The 17,157-nt window shown below is 34.1% G+C and overlaps 1 protein-coding gene across 39 annotated transcripts in view; it reads left to right on the top strand.

The window, feature by feature from the left end:
- Abi2 (abl interactor 2) overlaps nucleotides 1–17,157 on the top strand; it is a 196,664-nt gene that overhangs the window by 100,005 nt on the left and 79,502 nt on the right. For all 39 annotated transcript variants that reach the window (XM_040294769.2, XM_040294771.2, XM_040294773.2 and 36 more), the window contains 2 exons: nucleotides 4,759–4,926; nucleotides 16,920–17,096. In XM_040294769.2, the coding sequence (XP_040150703.1) occupies nucleotides 4,759–4,926; nucleotides 16,920–17,096 (345 nt within the window). The remainder of the gene's footprint in view (nucleotides 1–4,758; nucleotides 4,927–16,919; nucleotides 17,097–17,157) is intronic.

The following is a 17,157-nucleotide window of genomic DNA, read 5'->3' on the forward strand; positions in this document are numbered from 1 at the left end:
CCTTAAATTACTTCTTTTGGTTGTTGGTACAAAGAATAAGGATGTAAAAATTTCCTGACAGTTTTACTTTAAAGATTAATAGGATTTGGGTGCAGTGGTGCTTGCCTGTAATCCTAGCAACTCCAGAGGTTGAGGCAAGGGGATTGCAAGTTCAAAGCTAGCCCAAAGCAACTTAGTGAGACCCTGTCTCAAAATGAAAAATGAAAACTGCTGGGATGTGGTTCATTGGTTAGGGCCCCAGGGTTCAGCCTCTGCTACCAAAAAAAAAAAAAAAAAAAAAAGATTAATAGGGGTTATGGCTCATTTATTACACATTTTTACTTAAGGTTTTTAATGAAATGGTTTACATTATTTAAAAGATGTATGGAAGCCAGGTGTGTAGTGCACACCTGTAATAACAGCAACTTGGGAGGCTGAGTCAGGAGGATCACAAGTTTGAAGTCAGCCAGGGTAGCTTGGTAAGACCCTATCTCAAAATAAAAAGAGGACTTGGCACCTAGCTCAGTAGTAAAGTGCCATTGGGTTCAATCCTTATTATCAAAAAGAGAAATACTATATAAATAACTTGTAAGAATTATTTTTTTTAATCAGTTGTGTATGTAGTCTGTCAATTAAAATTCTCCCTCCTTGGATAGAAATCTGAGCATTTGACATTGTTGAGGTTCTCAAGCTGCTTTTTTTTTTCTCCTGTTTCCCATCATATTACTCTTATTTAACCTGTACTACTTTATTTTTGTTCACCTTGCTTAATTTACCTTGATAATTTATGTGAATCTTCTCCCAAATAGGTTTTGATAGAAGATGGAATATTTAAAAATTCTCAGTATTGAGCATCCCTTGTATGTTGTAGATCCCTAATATGTGATATTGAATGAAAACTAATATGTGATATTGAATGAAAACTGTTTTTTTTTTCTTTTCAAATTAGTGGACACACATCTCTTCTTTAGTGTGGCATTGATCATTAGAATTTCGTACTGTCATTTTTATTTTATTGGGAAGATTGGGATCATATTTTGCCTCTTCTTTTAATTAAAATAATTGCTAAACAAAGGTGAATATATAAATTACTTCTGGTTCATTGAATGAGGTCATCAATTAGAATGTTTATCTCCCTCAGAGTGCATGTTCTCTGGGACTATAGTAATGCTTACAGGACTATCTTTGCATTCTTTTTTCATATTCAGATATAAGCTGTCATAGTATTTCTTTTTTTAATATTTATTTTTTAGTTTTAGTTGGACACAACACCCTTTCTTTCTTTCCTTCTTTCTTTCCTTCCTTCCTTCCTTCCTTCCTCCCTTCCTTCCTTCCCTTCCTTCCCTCTTTCCTTCTTTCTTTCTTTCCTTCTTTGTGGTGCTGAGGATTGAACCAGGGCCTCTCATGTGCTAGGCGAGCACTCTACCGCTGAGCCACAACCCCATCCCCTAGTATTTCTTGATAAATGATCAGAATCCTTAATTTTATCCGTTTTTTTTTTTTTTTTTTTTTGGTGGTGGGCTTTAAACCCAGGACCTCTTGAATGGCAGGTAAGTAGTCTACCTCTGAGCTACACTTCTCAGCTCTAGAAGCCTTAATTTTAAATGAAAAGAAAGAAATATGACCCACAGTGTTGATTTAATTTATTTTAAAAAATGTTATTTAATTCTTAAACAAAATTAGATATAAACCACTTTTAGTTAAAGCTCAGGAATAACTATAAGTTCAAAATAAATTTGTGAATAAAGGTATAATACAAATAAAATTTAAATCAGAATTAGTAATATTATAGATAATATTTTTTCCAAAACTCAGTGTTCCATGAAATTTACATATGGTGGTGGATTTACAAATTGCTTTGTGTGATATTATGAAGAGTACTGTGGACTTAAATGATGTAGGTGCCAACAATTGCATTTCCTATTTTAAAACTGTTGTTTATACAGTACAATGCAATGTATATTTATCTCTCATTTGGTGTAAATGTATTATTTATTGTTTGCCTATGTTACCTCATTGTAATTAAAAATGCTCTGTAATTAAAAGGAGCATGACTTGAGCTACCAACCCCTAAACAGTGCTAGATTTGTTTTCTTAGTTAGTCACTTCAAAATTATTCAGGTTATGTGATATTTGTTAGTTTTGCGACTTTGCTAATTTTGTAAATAATTGTTGAAATAAAAAATGTAAAAATAAATTGTTTTGTTTTAGAAGCTATCTGCAAGTTCCTTTTAACATCATTTATAGTTATTTTTAAACTGATGTCCCTATCTGATACATTAAAAAGTCCTAAAATCAATGGCACTCAATTAAAATAATCTGTTTAAACTATCTTACTGTGAAAAATTTTGGCAAATATTAGCTAAAAATGAAAAATTTGAGATTTTGTTACTTTCAACCATAGGATATCATACTAAATTTCTTAAAGTAATTTAAGTTTTATAATTTATAAGGACAATCTAAATTTTATGTAAATATGTGATTTTAATAATATAATTTTTAACATCTTTGTATCAACAGTTATGAAATTTAGAACAGATATGAACAGGTGTGCTGTGGAATCCTAGAATTAAAAAAAAAAAATAAAAATTCTATCCCTAAGAAAAGTTCCACTTGATCATGTTGTATACTCTTTTTGATAGCTCTTGGATTCTATTTGCTAATTTTTTTTTAAATGGGCACAATACCTTTATTTCGTTTATTTTTTTATGTGGTGCCAAGGATTGAACCCAGTGCCTCATGCATGCTAGGTGAATGCTCTACCACTGAGCCACAACCCCAGTCCTCATTTGCTAGTATTTTGTTGAGAATTTTTGTATCCATACCACCCCTTGGTTTGTATGAGAGCTGGGTCATTCAGGTAGCCTCAACTGGGTATAGTGCAGCATGCCTGGGGCTGGGTGAATTCTTGGGGCCTCTTGAGCCAGTCTGCTCAGGAAGTTCTACCTAGCTGCTCCCCTGGCCAAGGGTGGGTGGATGAGGTTGGCTGGCTGCTTTCTGGGGACAAAATGGGTAGGCATGACTATTTTTACTTCTGGGGCAGCTGGAGGATACCCAGGGTGCACAGCTATTTTTTTGTGTGTGGGGGTGTTGTCTCTGTTGGTCAAGCTGCTCAAGGTAGGCAGCCCAGATGCTTGCGGGGAGGGTTGTGGGAGAGTGAGTAGGGGTTCCTGGATGGGTCCCAAGAATTCCTGGGGCAGGGCCTGTATAGTTTTCAGGACCCTGGGTGAATATGGTATCAGATGGCTTCCTGCTGCTCAGGAGCCTGGGTTGGGGAGGGTTAAAAGTGAATTGGACTCTTTCTCCAGGCCTAGGTGTGGTAATTCAGCTGCCCACCAAACTGGGCTCAGGGCCTGCAAATAAATGCCTCAAATAGCGGCAAGTGAGTGGGGAACTGCTAGTTGCCTTTCTTTGGTGAGCAAAGTCTCTTTTGGTTCTGGGTTGATCTCAGAGGAAGAACAGTAGATACTATGTGGTTATTAGTTCCCTTCTTCCAAATTGCACTAATCTGTCTTGTTAATTCAGGCTTTGATAAAAAGAATACTAAGGATTAGAAAAGAAAAAGAACTAAATGACAATTCTTAATTCTTTTTAAGGTAAAATGGCATTTGACTATTTTGTTAACTACTTCAGTAGAATTTGACTTGTTTCCTTCCCCCCAACTTTGGAAAAAATTATATTTAGTTTTATTGGCTCTTCTAGACTGTATAGGAGAGACAGAATTGGGACAGTAGTAGACTTTTTTTTAAGTGTACATTTGTAGACACAATACTTTTATTTTTATGTGGTGCTGATGATCAAACCCAGTGCCTCACACATGCCAGGCAGGCACTATACCACTGAGCCACAATCCCAGCTCCAATAGTGGACTTTTGACAGTTAAATCACTCAAGGAAATAACAGTTGTTACATTTAATGGTTTATATTTTAGAGATGTTCATTATCTTGATGTTCACAACTTTTCAGCTTTCTTTCCTTTGCCTTGTAAGAAAATTGAGGAACTATGACTGTTTTCTGAGTTGACATATTGTTGTAGGTGTTAGTATTGATGTTAACATAAAATATTTCTTGTTCAGAGACTTAATGTACTTCCTACTGAACCACCAAATCTCTGAAGAACCAAGACAAGAAGATAGTGTTTGTCACTTGGCAGCATAGAATATGCTTTGCTATGCAATCTTGGACAAAATTAAGTTATTTTTTTGCTGTGTATTCTCTGTTTATGATTCTTAGCAGTTTATGTCACATAGAGTTCTCACACTTAATATACTTTCATTATTTTAATTTTAATTTTTCATTGTTTATCATCATTACCATTTTTATCATTATTTTATAATTGTTTAATATGTTAATAGACATATAACCACATTATAGTCACACTTCATGTGTTAGAATGAAAGAAAAGGAGGAATTCAGGAAAGTAGAAAAAAGTATGCTAGAATTTATATATTCAAATCAATGCTACCTTTCTAACCAGTGATTTTTGAGAAGGTATATATTTGCTGGTATTGTGCAAAATGTATACTGGGTCTCATTTTTAAAATAATAGCTTTAAAATTTTATTTGTCTTTGTATAAAAATATATCTATTGAATTTGAAAATATCAATGAACTCTGTCAATAGTTTAGTTTTGGGTTTACATGATACTGATAGTTTTCAGAACATTATCAATGGCGGGTGTAGATTCAGCAATCCAGAATGAATTTGGTGAGTACTTTTATAGGTTAGTTGGCTAGAAGTGGGTTATCTTTGAAGTAATGATCTTGTTTTTCTCCTTAGTCAGCAGACAAGCAGCGAGCCCTAGAAGAAACCAAAGCCTACACCACCCAATCCTTAGCGAGTGTTGCCTATCTGATAAACACCTTGGCCAACAATGTCCTGCAGATGTTGGATATCCAGGCATCCCAGTTACGAAGAATGGAATCTTCAATCAATCATATTTCACAAGTGAGAAATGCTATTTTCCTATTTGCCTATAAAGAACTTTTAAACATAACCCATCTTGTAATGCTGGCAGCCTTTATTATGTGAGTTAATGTGCATGTATGATTTGGAAAATACAAACTCAATATGAGGCTGTTCATTGATTCTGACTTTTTATGGTATCATTATCTTCTCTTTGAAAGGAAAGAAAATCTGAATGGATTCTATTAAAACTCATTGTCTTGGTAACATAATCAGCCCTGAAATGAAAATTTGTCCTATTTCTTCCATTTTTTTTGCCATATTTCACATTTCTTTGTTTTTTTAAAAATAGAATTTGATAGCTCCATGGCTTATTTAATTTTTTTTTTTAGATAGAGAGAAAATTTTTTTTTAAAGATAGGGGAGAGAGAGAGAGAGAAAGAGAGAGAGAGAGAGAGAGAGAGAGAATGAGAGAGAATTTTTTTTTAATATTTAATTTTTTAGTTTTCGGTGGACACAACATCTCCGTTTGTATGTGGTGCTGAGGATCGAACCAGGGCCGCACACATGCCAGGTGAGCGCGCCACCGCCGGAGCCACATCCCCAGCCCAAGAGAATTTTTTTTTTATATTTATTTTTTTACTTTTTGGCGGACACAACATCCTTTTTCTTTCTTTTTTTTTTTTTTTTTTGTATATTGTGCTGAGGATCGAACCCAGCGCTGCGCGCATGCCAGGCAAGCACAATACCACTTGAGCCACATCCCCAGCCCCATTTTTAAATTTTTTTTATGTTGGTGGGATTTATGTTTACTGGGATATCAAACATACTTAAAATAATGGAAAGAGTAAAAAACTAACAAACCTTATAAAAATATCTTTTTTTTTTTGGCACCGGGAATTGAACTCAGGGGCATTCAACCACTGAGCCATATCTTCAACCCTGTTTTGTATTCTATTTAGAGACATGGTCTCACTGAGTTTTGTAGCGCTTCACCATTGCTGAGGCTGGCTTTGAACTCAAGATCCTCCTGTCTCAGCATCCTACGATTACAGGCATGCACCACTGATCCCGGCATAAAAATTTCTTACATTAAACTTTAAATGTTATTTTTTTTGCATTATAAAAATCATGCTTATGAAAATATAGGAAGAAAATGGAAAAACAAACCTTTTCACCTAAGCTTGTCACCACTGTCTGAGCTTTTCACTATTAAAATTTTTTATATTCTTCCTTGTAATACATTTTCCTGTAGTTAATTTTAACTGTGATTCTAATAGATATAGAATTTTGGGTTTTGCCCTTTTAGCATTAAAATAAGCATTTATTCATGATATTAGATCTTTGTATGCATTCTGAATGACTATAATGTTGGCATGTATTTGTCATAGCTTCTATAATCATTTCTATTTGGGGGGACCATTTGCAATGAAAAACTAATTTAATTGTAAAAGCAATTTAAAAAAACATGAAAATGATAAAAGTTTTGATCTGCTCTGCCTCTTTTTGAAGAGATCATTGAAGTTTTCTATCTTAGCACTCTTGTGATTTTGAGTAATTTAGCAGTATTTAGCACTCTTTTTTAGACTCTTCTGGAATCAATTTTTTTTATATGTGCATTTTTAAAAAATAACTTGAGGCTTCAGGAGTGTTTTGAAATTGATTGATCCAGCTTTTTTAGTTGCGGTTCTGGGGCTTCAACCCAGGGCCTCATGCATGCCAAGCACACATCCCACCATTGAGCCACATCCCTAGGCCCAATCTGACTATTTCTGAGAGTCTGAAAGTTTATCCAATTTGTGTTATTAAATCAAATATAGTTTAGATCATTACATCAGATATGGTGTTTATTTTTACTATTTTAAAATTCATCAGGCTGATTCAGAGGGTTTTTTTTTGTTATTTAATATCAAATTAACTAATTTTTTTTTTTAGGGAGTACTGGGGATTGAACTCAGGGGCACTCAACCACTGAGTTACATCCCCAGCCCTATTTTGTATTTTATTTAGAGACAGAGTCTCACTGAGTTTTAGCACCTTGCTTTTTGCTGAGGCTAGCTTTGAACTTTCGATCCTCCTGCCTCAGTCTCCTGAGACTCTGGGATTATAGGCATGCACCACCACGCCTGGCTTAACGTTTAATCTTATTTGAGTTTGCCATTTATAATGGTTTCTTCACATCCCATTTAAACATCTGTAGACATTGTATATTTTGTTTGTTGTATTGCCATGTCTCTTAATTTAAAAAAATAGAATTGGTGAATTTTAATGAGCAAGAGGTAAATTTGTTTTAGGAAGACTTAAAGGAATTAATTAATGGTATTTTAAATAATGAAATAGATGCATGAATAAGGAATAGATGAATTAGAAGAGAGGTTGACAGTCTGCCAATTTGATATACAATTTAAAGATCTATACTTAAGAGGCTCAACATTTTTGTGTGTTTGAAGTTTTAGCAAAGGACCTGAAAGGGAAAGTAAGAAAAGAGCAAATGTGGAAAAGAAATTAATATGTTAGAGTTCCTAAATAGTAAGGACAACTTTTTAATAGTTGGAAAGTAGGAGGCAACAAGCTATAGTACTTAGGTAAAAAAGGGTTATAATAAGCTCAAGGAAGAAGGTGATTAAGGCCACCCAAGATTGTAAGTATTTGTATTAATTCAGTTAATTAGAGCATTTTCTTTTTGTGTGTCATATAAATTGACATTTAATAATATGATCTACTTAATGCCATCTTTTTAAGCTATTGGATTAAATGAAAAGCAGGAGAGATGAATAGATAGAAATTAGTAGGTTAGAAATAATAGAGGCCCCAAATAGAGCTGTCAAGAATATGTTGAACCTTTTTTATTTGGCATTTAGTGTCTAGAGGGCAATACCTGGAGAAGTGAAGGATCTGCAACTCTGCTGCAGCTGTCAAATATCTTAGTATATTGGATGAGGGGTTGAGTAGGAGAAATGAGCTGATGGAGGACATATCTAAAAAGTGAATAAAAACTTAAAAAATATATAATTTGCTCCAGGGATTGAAATTTTTAAAATTATGTTCAATGCACAGGTAGAATTCTTTGCTTAAAAAGTCATTTGAGGGCTGGGATTGTGGCTCAGCGGTAGAGCGCTCGCCTAGCATGGGTGGGACCCGGATTCGATCCTCAGCACCACATAAAAATAAAAAAGGCATTGTCTTGTGTCCATCTACACCTAAAAAATAAATATTTAAAAAAAAAGTCATTTGAGTCAGATGCAGTGGTGCAGCCCTGTAATTCCAGAGACTCTAGTGCCTGAAGCAGGATGATCATAAGCTTAAGGCCATCCTTGGTAATTGAGCAAGACCCTCTCCCAAAATTAACAAAAGGACTGAGGTTATGGTTAAATGGTAGATTGCCTCTGGGTTCAGTCCCCTGTCTCTCTTTCCCTCTCTTTCTCACATGCACACAAAGTCAGTTGAATATGAAATTTGATGCTCTACAGATTGGATGATGTTGATGATTTTTTCTTGGTGCTGGGGATTTAACCCAGATTCTTACACATAATGCACATATTCAACCATTGAGCATACCTTTGGCCCCCAAATTATTTTCTTAGAGTATAAAAGAAAATATTTTCTCTTTAGAAAACAGATACTCCAGCTGGGCATCGTGGCTCAAGCCTGTAATCCCAGCATCTTGGGAAGCTGAGTCGAGGATTGTGAGTTCAAAGCCAGCCTCAGCAACTGAGAGGCTGCTAAGCAACTCAGTGAGACCCTGATTCTAAATAAAATATAAAATAGGGCTGGGGATGTGGCTCAGTGGTCAAGTGCCCTGAGTTCAATCCCTGGTACCAAAAAAAAAAAAAAAGGCAGATACTCAGTAAATACTAAAATTGGGGTTGGCAGACTTTTTCTGTAAAGGGGCAGGTGGAATTTTAGGTTTTGTCAGTTAGATATGATCTCAGTCTTATTCTTTATAGAGTTTTTTTGTTTGTTTGTTTTGAGGGGGTGGGGTGGGGGGTGAGGTAGGGTAGGGCATAGAGTACTGGGATTAAATCCAGGGCTTTGCTTTTGGTAGGCAATTGCTATACAACTGAACTACCTATCTCCAGCCCTACCTTTTTTTCCTTTAAATTTGTTCTTTTCAGATATACATGACAGTAGAGTGTGTGTGTGTGTGTGTGTGTGTGTGTGTGTGAGGGTGGGGTTGTTGGGGATTGAACCCACGGTTTTGTGCATGTGAGGCATGCACTCTACCAATTGAGCTTAAATCCCCATCCCCTGTCCAGCCCTTTTTAATTTAATTTTGAGAGGGGATCTTGCTAGGTTTCCCAGGCTAGCCTTAAACTTGTGATTCTCCTTCCTCAGCCTTCTGAGTAGTCGGAATGACAGGCATAAGCCACCAGTCCTTGCAAGTATGTTTTTAAACAACTACTTATAAATGTTAGAACACAGATAAGAATTTGGGAATACAGAAAAGGAAAGATATACCGAGTCTCAAAAAGAAGTGCCCATTAACTGTTGAAATGCAGAATGCATAAATAAACCTTTGGAATACAAAACAAGCAACTCCTGAGCAACCCAACCTGCTCCATTGGCTGGTTCCCTTAACCGACACTCTTTCCTGCAAAAAGTAACATGAGAGCAATGTGTAAGCTCTAGAAAAACTAGGGTAAAATTGAATTACTTTGTCCTGGTTCCATCTCTAATCCAGCCCCTAGCTACTGTTTCTCTATCAGTATTAACATTCTATACCAAGGGATTGCTCTTGGCCTGCATTCTCTCTTGAATGTGTATTCATTGCTTTCCTAAATAAATTTCTGTGCCACTACTGACATATGCTGAAATTCTTTCTTAAAAATTTTAAAAATTGTTCTAATTAGTTATATATGACAGTAGAATGTATTTTGACACATCATACATAAATGGAGTATAACTTCTCATTCTATTTGTACATGATGTAGAATCACACTGGTCATATAATCAAATATGCACATAGGGTAATAATGTCTGATTCATTCTACTATCCTTCCCATCCCCATGCCCCCTTCTCTCCCTTTATTCCCTTCTGTCTAATCCAAAATACCTCTATTCTTCCCTAGGTTCCCCACCCCCACCCATTATGAGTTAGCACCACATATTAGAGAAAACATTTGGCCTTTGGTTTTTGAGATTGACTTACTTCGCTTAGCACGATATTCTCTAGCTCCATTCATTTACTGGCAAATGCCATAACTTCATTCTTCTTTAAGGCTAAGTAATATTCCATTGTGCATATATACCACATTCTTTATCCATTCATTTGTTGAAAGGCATCTAGGTTGGTTCCATAGGTTTAGTTATTGTGAGTTGAGCTGCTATAAACGTTGATGTAGCCGTATCACTTTAAGTCCTTTGGGTATAAACCGAGGAGTGGGATAGCTGGGTCTAATGGTGGTTCCATTCCAGGTTCTCTTGGGAATCTCCATATTGCCTGAAATTCTTCATCACATATGTTAAAGACCCCACTTGTCTCCTCTTCTATGGAAATTACTTAGGATTCTATCCTAGAGATAAATACTTTTCTGATGACAAAATGATTCTTGCCTTTTGGGCCATATAAAAACAGTCTGTGTTGGGCTGGGGATGTGGCTCAAGCGGTAGCGCGCTCACCTGGCATGCGTGCGGCCCGGGTTCGATCCCCAGCACCACATACAAACAAAGATGTTGTGTCTGCCGAGAATTAAAAAATAAATATTAAAAAAAAAATTCTCTCTCCCTCTCTCTCTCCCCCCCCCTCACTCTATCTTTAAAAAAAAAATTAAAAAAAAATAAAAACAGTCTGTGGGAATAGTTTTTTTTTTTTAAGAGAGAAGAGAGAGAATTTTTTAATATTTTTTTTCAATTTTTGGTGAACACAACATCTTTGTATGTGATGCTGAGGATCGAACCCGGGCCGCATGCATGCCAGGCAAGCGTGCTACCGCTTGAGCCACATCCCCAGCCCAAGTTTCTGTTCTTAAAATACTTTTTTTAAAAAAGTTGGATTCTTAAGTTTGTCATTATTGTCTGTTATTAAAATATTATATTTTTAGAGGAAGTTAGGATTCTTGAGATCAAAGTTGTGCAACTTTGACAAAAATACTAGGTTCTGTATTTGTAGAGAATGTTGAGTTAAATAGTAGTAATGGAGGGTCAGTCAAGTTGGAGATCACTTATTTATTGGAATGGCAGCAGGCTTCAGGAATTATAAAGGTTATCTGGTAGAATGTTTCAGGACAAGAATACATTATAGATACCTGGGGTATAGAGGTTTTTTCCATGAGTACTTCTTTTATTTATTTTTTTCCTGAGGTTTAACCTTAATCACTTTTCCACTTCCTAATGCGTTTGCCCTTTTCTCCATTGTAGTGGAAATGAATACTAAGATTGAAGCAGGGTGGGTCAGGGGAATCTAAATTTTACTCTGGCTTTTCTGAAGATAATTGAACTTCAGTTTTCTCTTGCATAAGATTGTAAGACTAGATGATATCTGAACTGTCTTTCATCTTGACTTCTTTATTCTTCTGATATTCTCACAGATGAGGTTGGTTTGTATTTGCTTCTCTTTATGTTTTGTTGGCTCTTTTTTATGTCCACTGATCTCATTGTTGCTATTACTCTGATACAACTATTATTACTCTGACCGCCTAAAATTACTATTACTCTGATAAAACTGAGCTGTTTTCCAAATTATTCTGAGTTGGAATTTGGCGATGAGAATTCCAATGACTGTACAAACTACATGTCAGGAAAAAAAAACACATCAACAAAAATAAATAATAAGTAATCCATGCTTTCTGAATGTCAAATACTTAAAAAAATAGAGATAATATATTAGGAATGTAAAGTATCAGATACTTTTTTACTATTCTAAAAGAACAATAGAGTATTAAGTAGTACACAAATTTACACCAGACTCATCAAGGTAGTGTTAGGATAGGTTCATTTTATTTTATTTTTTATTTTTTTTAAGGATAGGTTCTTGACATGGGTTGTTTTAGGTACTTTAGGGATGATGAATTTTGATTTTTTAAAAATTATGCCTCTAGCTTTGTTGCTATTAATTAATTCTTTGGAAATTTGTTATTTTAAAAAATAACTGAACGTTTTAAACTTCAAACTGACTGTAGGAGTTAACATTAAATATTTTTCAAGTATGAGCCAGGTTGTAGCAGTGCAGGTCTGTGATCCTGTTCACTCTGGAGGTGGAGGGACGAGGATAGCCAATTCAAGGCCAGGTTGGGCAATTTATTGCAACCCTTCTCAAAATAAAAACTAAAAAGGGCTGGACATATAGCTAAATGATAGAACATGCTAGGTTTAGTCCTCAGTACCACAAAACAAATTCTTTCAGTAATGTGTAAATGTCGGAGTAAACATATAATTTTACTGAATACTTGCATATATAAGCACATACTGACATACCCTTGAGTCAGTGTAGTATAAAGTATAAGGATGAATCTTGTTTACTTTGTGCGTGATTTTGTGTCCATTTTGGTAATTTAAAAAAAAAAACTTCTAGAACATTATTTAAACTGAAATTCTTATAAATTTATGAACTAAAATTCTTAGGAGCAAGGCCCATCTTTCTCTTGCTTAGTAAAAGTAGCACTGTCTGTGTTCAGTTCATCATGGCTTAAAATAAAAGATCAAGAGAGTGGTCAAGGGGCAGAGAATGTACCAACATTGAAAAAAAAAAAAAAAAGGAGAGAGAGAGAAAGAGAGCTAAATAGGAATTATTAGGCCAGGCACTGTATTAATTAGTAGGTAGTAAGTAAAGGAGATACAAAAGAATAATTGTAAAATAATTTAAAACTATGGAAGTAATGCTTATCAAGGGTTAGGTACTAAAAGGCAGTGGAAGGTAGAAATCTTCAATAACTCAACATGTAGGATAACTTTTTATTTAAAGCTCTCTATATGTAGCTATATATATATTTTTTTTGTTAAAAATTCTTAAATACCACTTAAGATTATTAATATGTGATTACATATAGATAGTAGAATTTATATATTTCCTAATTAATATCCTATGCATAGTTTGTATATTACTATAAAATAAATAAATAAAAATTACTGTTAGTAATGATTTAATATTATGAAAGATGCATAATTTGGAGCACATGTGTAATTTAAATAATGCTTAGTTCAAACATTAGCTTAATTAATGAGACATATTAAAAAACACCCAACTTAGTTAATCAACTGTAATTGTTTGATTGCAGATTTTTTCCCACACTGATGGGCAGCAAACTGAGGTAGTGCTATCCAGTACAGTCAACTCTCAATATATGTGGTAATGGGAAACAGCAATGCATGGAGAAACCTAAAACAAAATATTTACACAAGTATCTTTCTGTCATCTGCTGTGGCCTGAGCATGTGCTTGGGTTCATGAGGGAGATTTGGGAGTGGGGCTTAGGCTTGCAAAGGAGCTCTGGAAGTCAGTATTACTGGTTTCCTCAAGGAAATTGAGATATCCTATAAGATCCTGGTTTGGCACTGTGTGGCTGAAATGTCTTGGCGGCAGCCTGCAGCATGTGAGATCAGCTTGGCAATAGCAGTAAGAAGGATGGGAAGACTTTCTAATAAGGAACCATTGAAGAATAGATGTTTAAGTCCTGCACATTGCAGTGATATTCATTGGTATGTTTTTTTGTTAATATACTCTGCAGCAAACAATAATATTATTAACAATGAGTAGACTTGCATTAGTTTAGATCATATTTGTTTGCTAGGTAAACATGTATTTTACTTGCCACAGGTGAGTGTTATTCTTGAGGCCTTTTCTAAATAAGTGTAAGTTTATTATCTTATAATTTATAACCTTAGAAACCCAGGATAAATTTGAATTATTATTTTTTTTACTATTAGAATTCTTACTAAATATCACTATTGAACCTGTACTTCTAAAAATTTAACTTAATATGCTTTAGTATTATAATGTCAAAAATATCATGAAGGAAAAGGTAATAGAGACTGTGTTATTTGATTTAGGAAAACAGTAGCCATATTTTTTATTTAAAAAATAAATATTTAAAAATATAAGAACTTCAGTAAATGTTTTTTTAAAAAATATATTTTTAGTTGTTTATGAACCTTTATTTTATTTATTTATATGCAGTGCTGAGAATTAAACCTAGTGCCTCACACATGCTAGGCAAGTGCTCTACCATTGAGCCACAACCCCAGCCCCACTAAATATTTTTTAAGACTGATTGATATTTGACTGTGAGTTGAATGAATGTTGAAGCTGCAATAAGTATGGGGTGGTGATGTCCATTGTATTATTTTAATTTGAATATGCTTATATTTTCTATAAGGAAAAAGCTTTTATAACATTGAGATAGGTGATTGCTGAAAACCTCAGAATTTTCTGGGCTAAATTCTCTACTTATTTATGAAATAGATTTAGTGCTCTCAAAGTTTTTATTCAAAGTCCAAATAAAACCACATACATTTTCTAAAGGCATATTTGATTCTATCCATGGTTCAAACTGGTGTGGTAGTGAATGGTAAGAACAACATTAATAGGGCTGAGAATCTAGCAGAGTAGTAGAGTGCTTGCCTAGCATGTGCTAGGCCCTGTGTTTAAGACCTAGGACTGTAACAACCAAAACAAACCAGCCAAATTAATACTTTTTGGTTTTCTTAGCCAGATATTTATACGCTACCTTTATTATTGTGGACATTTAAAAAAAGTTGACTCCAAATATTTATTCTTAGGCAATCATTAGAGGATTTGATTTTCATGTGTATGTGGTATTGGGTATTGAACCCAGGGCTTTGGAAGCATTAATGGTGAGTCAGCTCTTGTGAAAAGTTTGAAAACAATTGCTATTGGAGAGTTAATAATGGAAGGAATAAGCAAATGAATAATTTCTTTCTACAGTTTTGATTATTAACTAGAGCAGTTTTGCCCTTAAGTGGACATTTTACAATGTCAAACATTTTTGGTTTTTATATCTGGAGGTAGAAGGCATGCTTACAGGTATCTACCTGGATGGTTTACATTCTACATTGTTCAGGAAAGTTTTCCCACAGCAAAGAATAATTGGTTACAAAATGTCAACTGAAGTTTAATTTGCTCTAAGGTTTAAATTCTACTGTAATTTGTCAGGTTTGCATTCTTATGTTTTCATATCTGAATAAGTTAAGTGTGTTCTAAAAACTAGGGAGAGCAAAATCAATATCTACAAGAGTATTAACTTCTCTGATGAATTTTCTCTTATTGATCTGACAAGACCAATTATGTAAAAAAGTGTTATACATTGTTTTTATCTTGAAGCACATTTGCTAGTAAGCAATGAAATTATTTTCCTAGCCCATATTTTAATCATTCAGGATGACTTATTAAACTTTATTCATCTTCAATCTTTATTCAATCTCTGAAGTTTAAAATTAAGTCAATATTAATGTCACTAATGCAAGTTTTTCTGTACTGTGCTAGTTCCCTCAAGAAGATGACAAGGAAAGCAAATCTTGTAGCTTACCTATTTATTTATTTATTTTTATTTTTATGCTGAGAATCAAACTCAGGGTCTTGCATAGAAAGAGTTCAGAGACTTATTGCTTCTGGAACAGTCTGTTTCTTGTAAGATCTCTTGGTTGTAGAGAAATGGAAGTCTTTCAATGTGTTTCAAGCTTCATACCTTAGACAGTTTAGAAGGATAAATGATTAGTATGCACTTTTCTTTAAGTGATATTTAATAATGTCAGAATGCTTATCATTGTTTTCATTGTTACTTCTTGAAGTAGGACTGTGGAGAACTTTGGGGGAAAAAAGTAACCATTAATTGCTGCTTGAGCCAGAAATGGTGGTAAAGAGATGTGACCAGTTTTAGTCAAGTCTTTTGCAGACTCTAATTGCAACCTGCAGGAGAAAAATGCATTTTATGTGGTATTCAGTACATATTTCGCGTATATATTTGTTTATATAACAAACATGTTTAAAGAAACGGTACTTAACCTTACTGTGTGTACTTGCAGTGTGATGTTTCTGTTGCATTTCATTTAAAGTAATTGCTGCTTATGTACCACTAACTTGCAACTAGCAGTTAAAAAAGTGATGCTTTAATAAATTAATTACCTGAGAAATTTACCCTTTGTTAGCAAATAGAATACTGTAAAGTAAAATACATTGTCATTTGTACTAAATGTTGTTCTGTAATTTAATAAGTACAGATAAATTAATGAAATGTTTGGTAAGCCTTATGTCATGATAAAATATAGGCAAACTTAAGTTTTACTATTAAATTGACTTTTTAGTGTGTATTTATATTTTAGCTCTCTCTCTTTTTAAATGAAAATATATTTAAGCATTAATACAAATTTTGCTAATAAGTTATTTAAAAACATAAGTGATAAATCATTTGGGCTCTCATCATTTTATAAGACTAAATCTTAATGGAGAGTGAAACATGGCATGCTCTAATTCAGGGTTGGCAAACTTTTCTGTAAAGAGGCCAGCTAATAACATATTTTGAGATTTTGTTTGCCATAGTTCTTTGTTGTGATTACTTATCTTCTTATTGTAGTATAGAAGTAGCCACAGAAAAGTCAGCAAGTAGGCAGTATGTCTGTATTCTAATAAAATTACAGAAACTGGGGCTGGGACTGTGGCTCAGCAGTAGTGCACTTGTCTGGCATATGGGAGGCACTGGGTTTGATTCTCTCCACCTCATATAAATAAATGAAGGTCTATCAGAAACTGAAAAAAAAATTTAAAAAAATTACAGAAACTGTAATTTGAATTTCGTATAATTTTCACATCAGGACATTTTCTTCTCTTTTTTTAAAGTCATTAAAATATGTAAACACTACTCTTAGCTTGTGGGCTATAAAATTAGGTGGTAAGCCAGATTTGGCTTGTGGACTGTGGTTTGTTAACTTTTGCAGTAGCCTAAAATTGGAGAAAATCCATAAAGGAGAAAATGTAACAAGTGAATAAAAACAGCAGTGTTAAATCTTTGGGTATTTGTATTTTGGTTTTTGATATCAGAGCATACATTTTTGTGTTGTCTATTTTTTTAATATTATATCTTACAGACAGTTGATATTCATAAAGAGAAAGTTGCAAGAAGAGAAATTGGCATTTTGACTACCAATAAAAACACTTCAAGGACACATAAGATTATTGCTCCAGCCAATCTTGAGCGACCAGTTCGTTATATTAGAAAACCTATTGATTATACAATTCTGGATGACATTGGGCATGGGGTAAAGGTAAGTATAGTTTTTTTGTCAACCAAGTCTTTAGGAAATTAAAAGTTTATCTTTCCTTTAG

This window comes from Ictidomys tridecemlineatus, chromosome 7 (genome assembly GCF_052094955.1).
Source record: "Ictidomys tridecemlineatus isolate mIctTri1 chromosome 7, mIctTri1.hap1, whole genome shotgun sequence".
Taxonomy (NCBI): Eukaryota; Metazoa; Chordata; class Mammalia; order Rodentia; family Sciuridae; genus Ictidomys; species Ictidomys tridecemlineatus.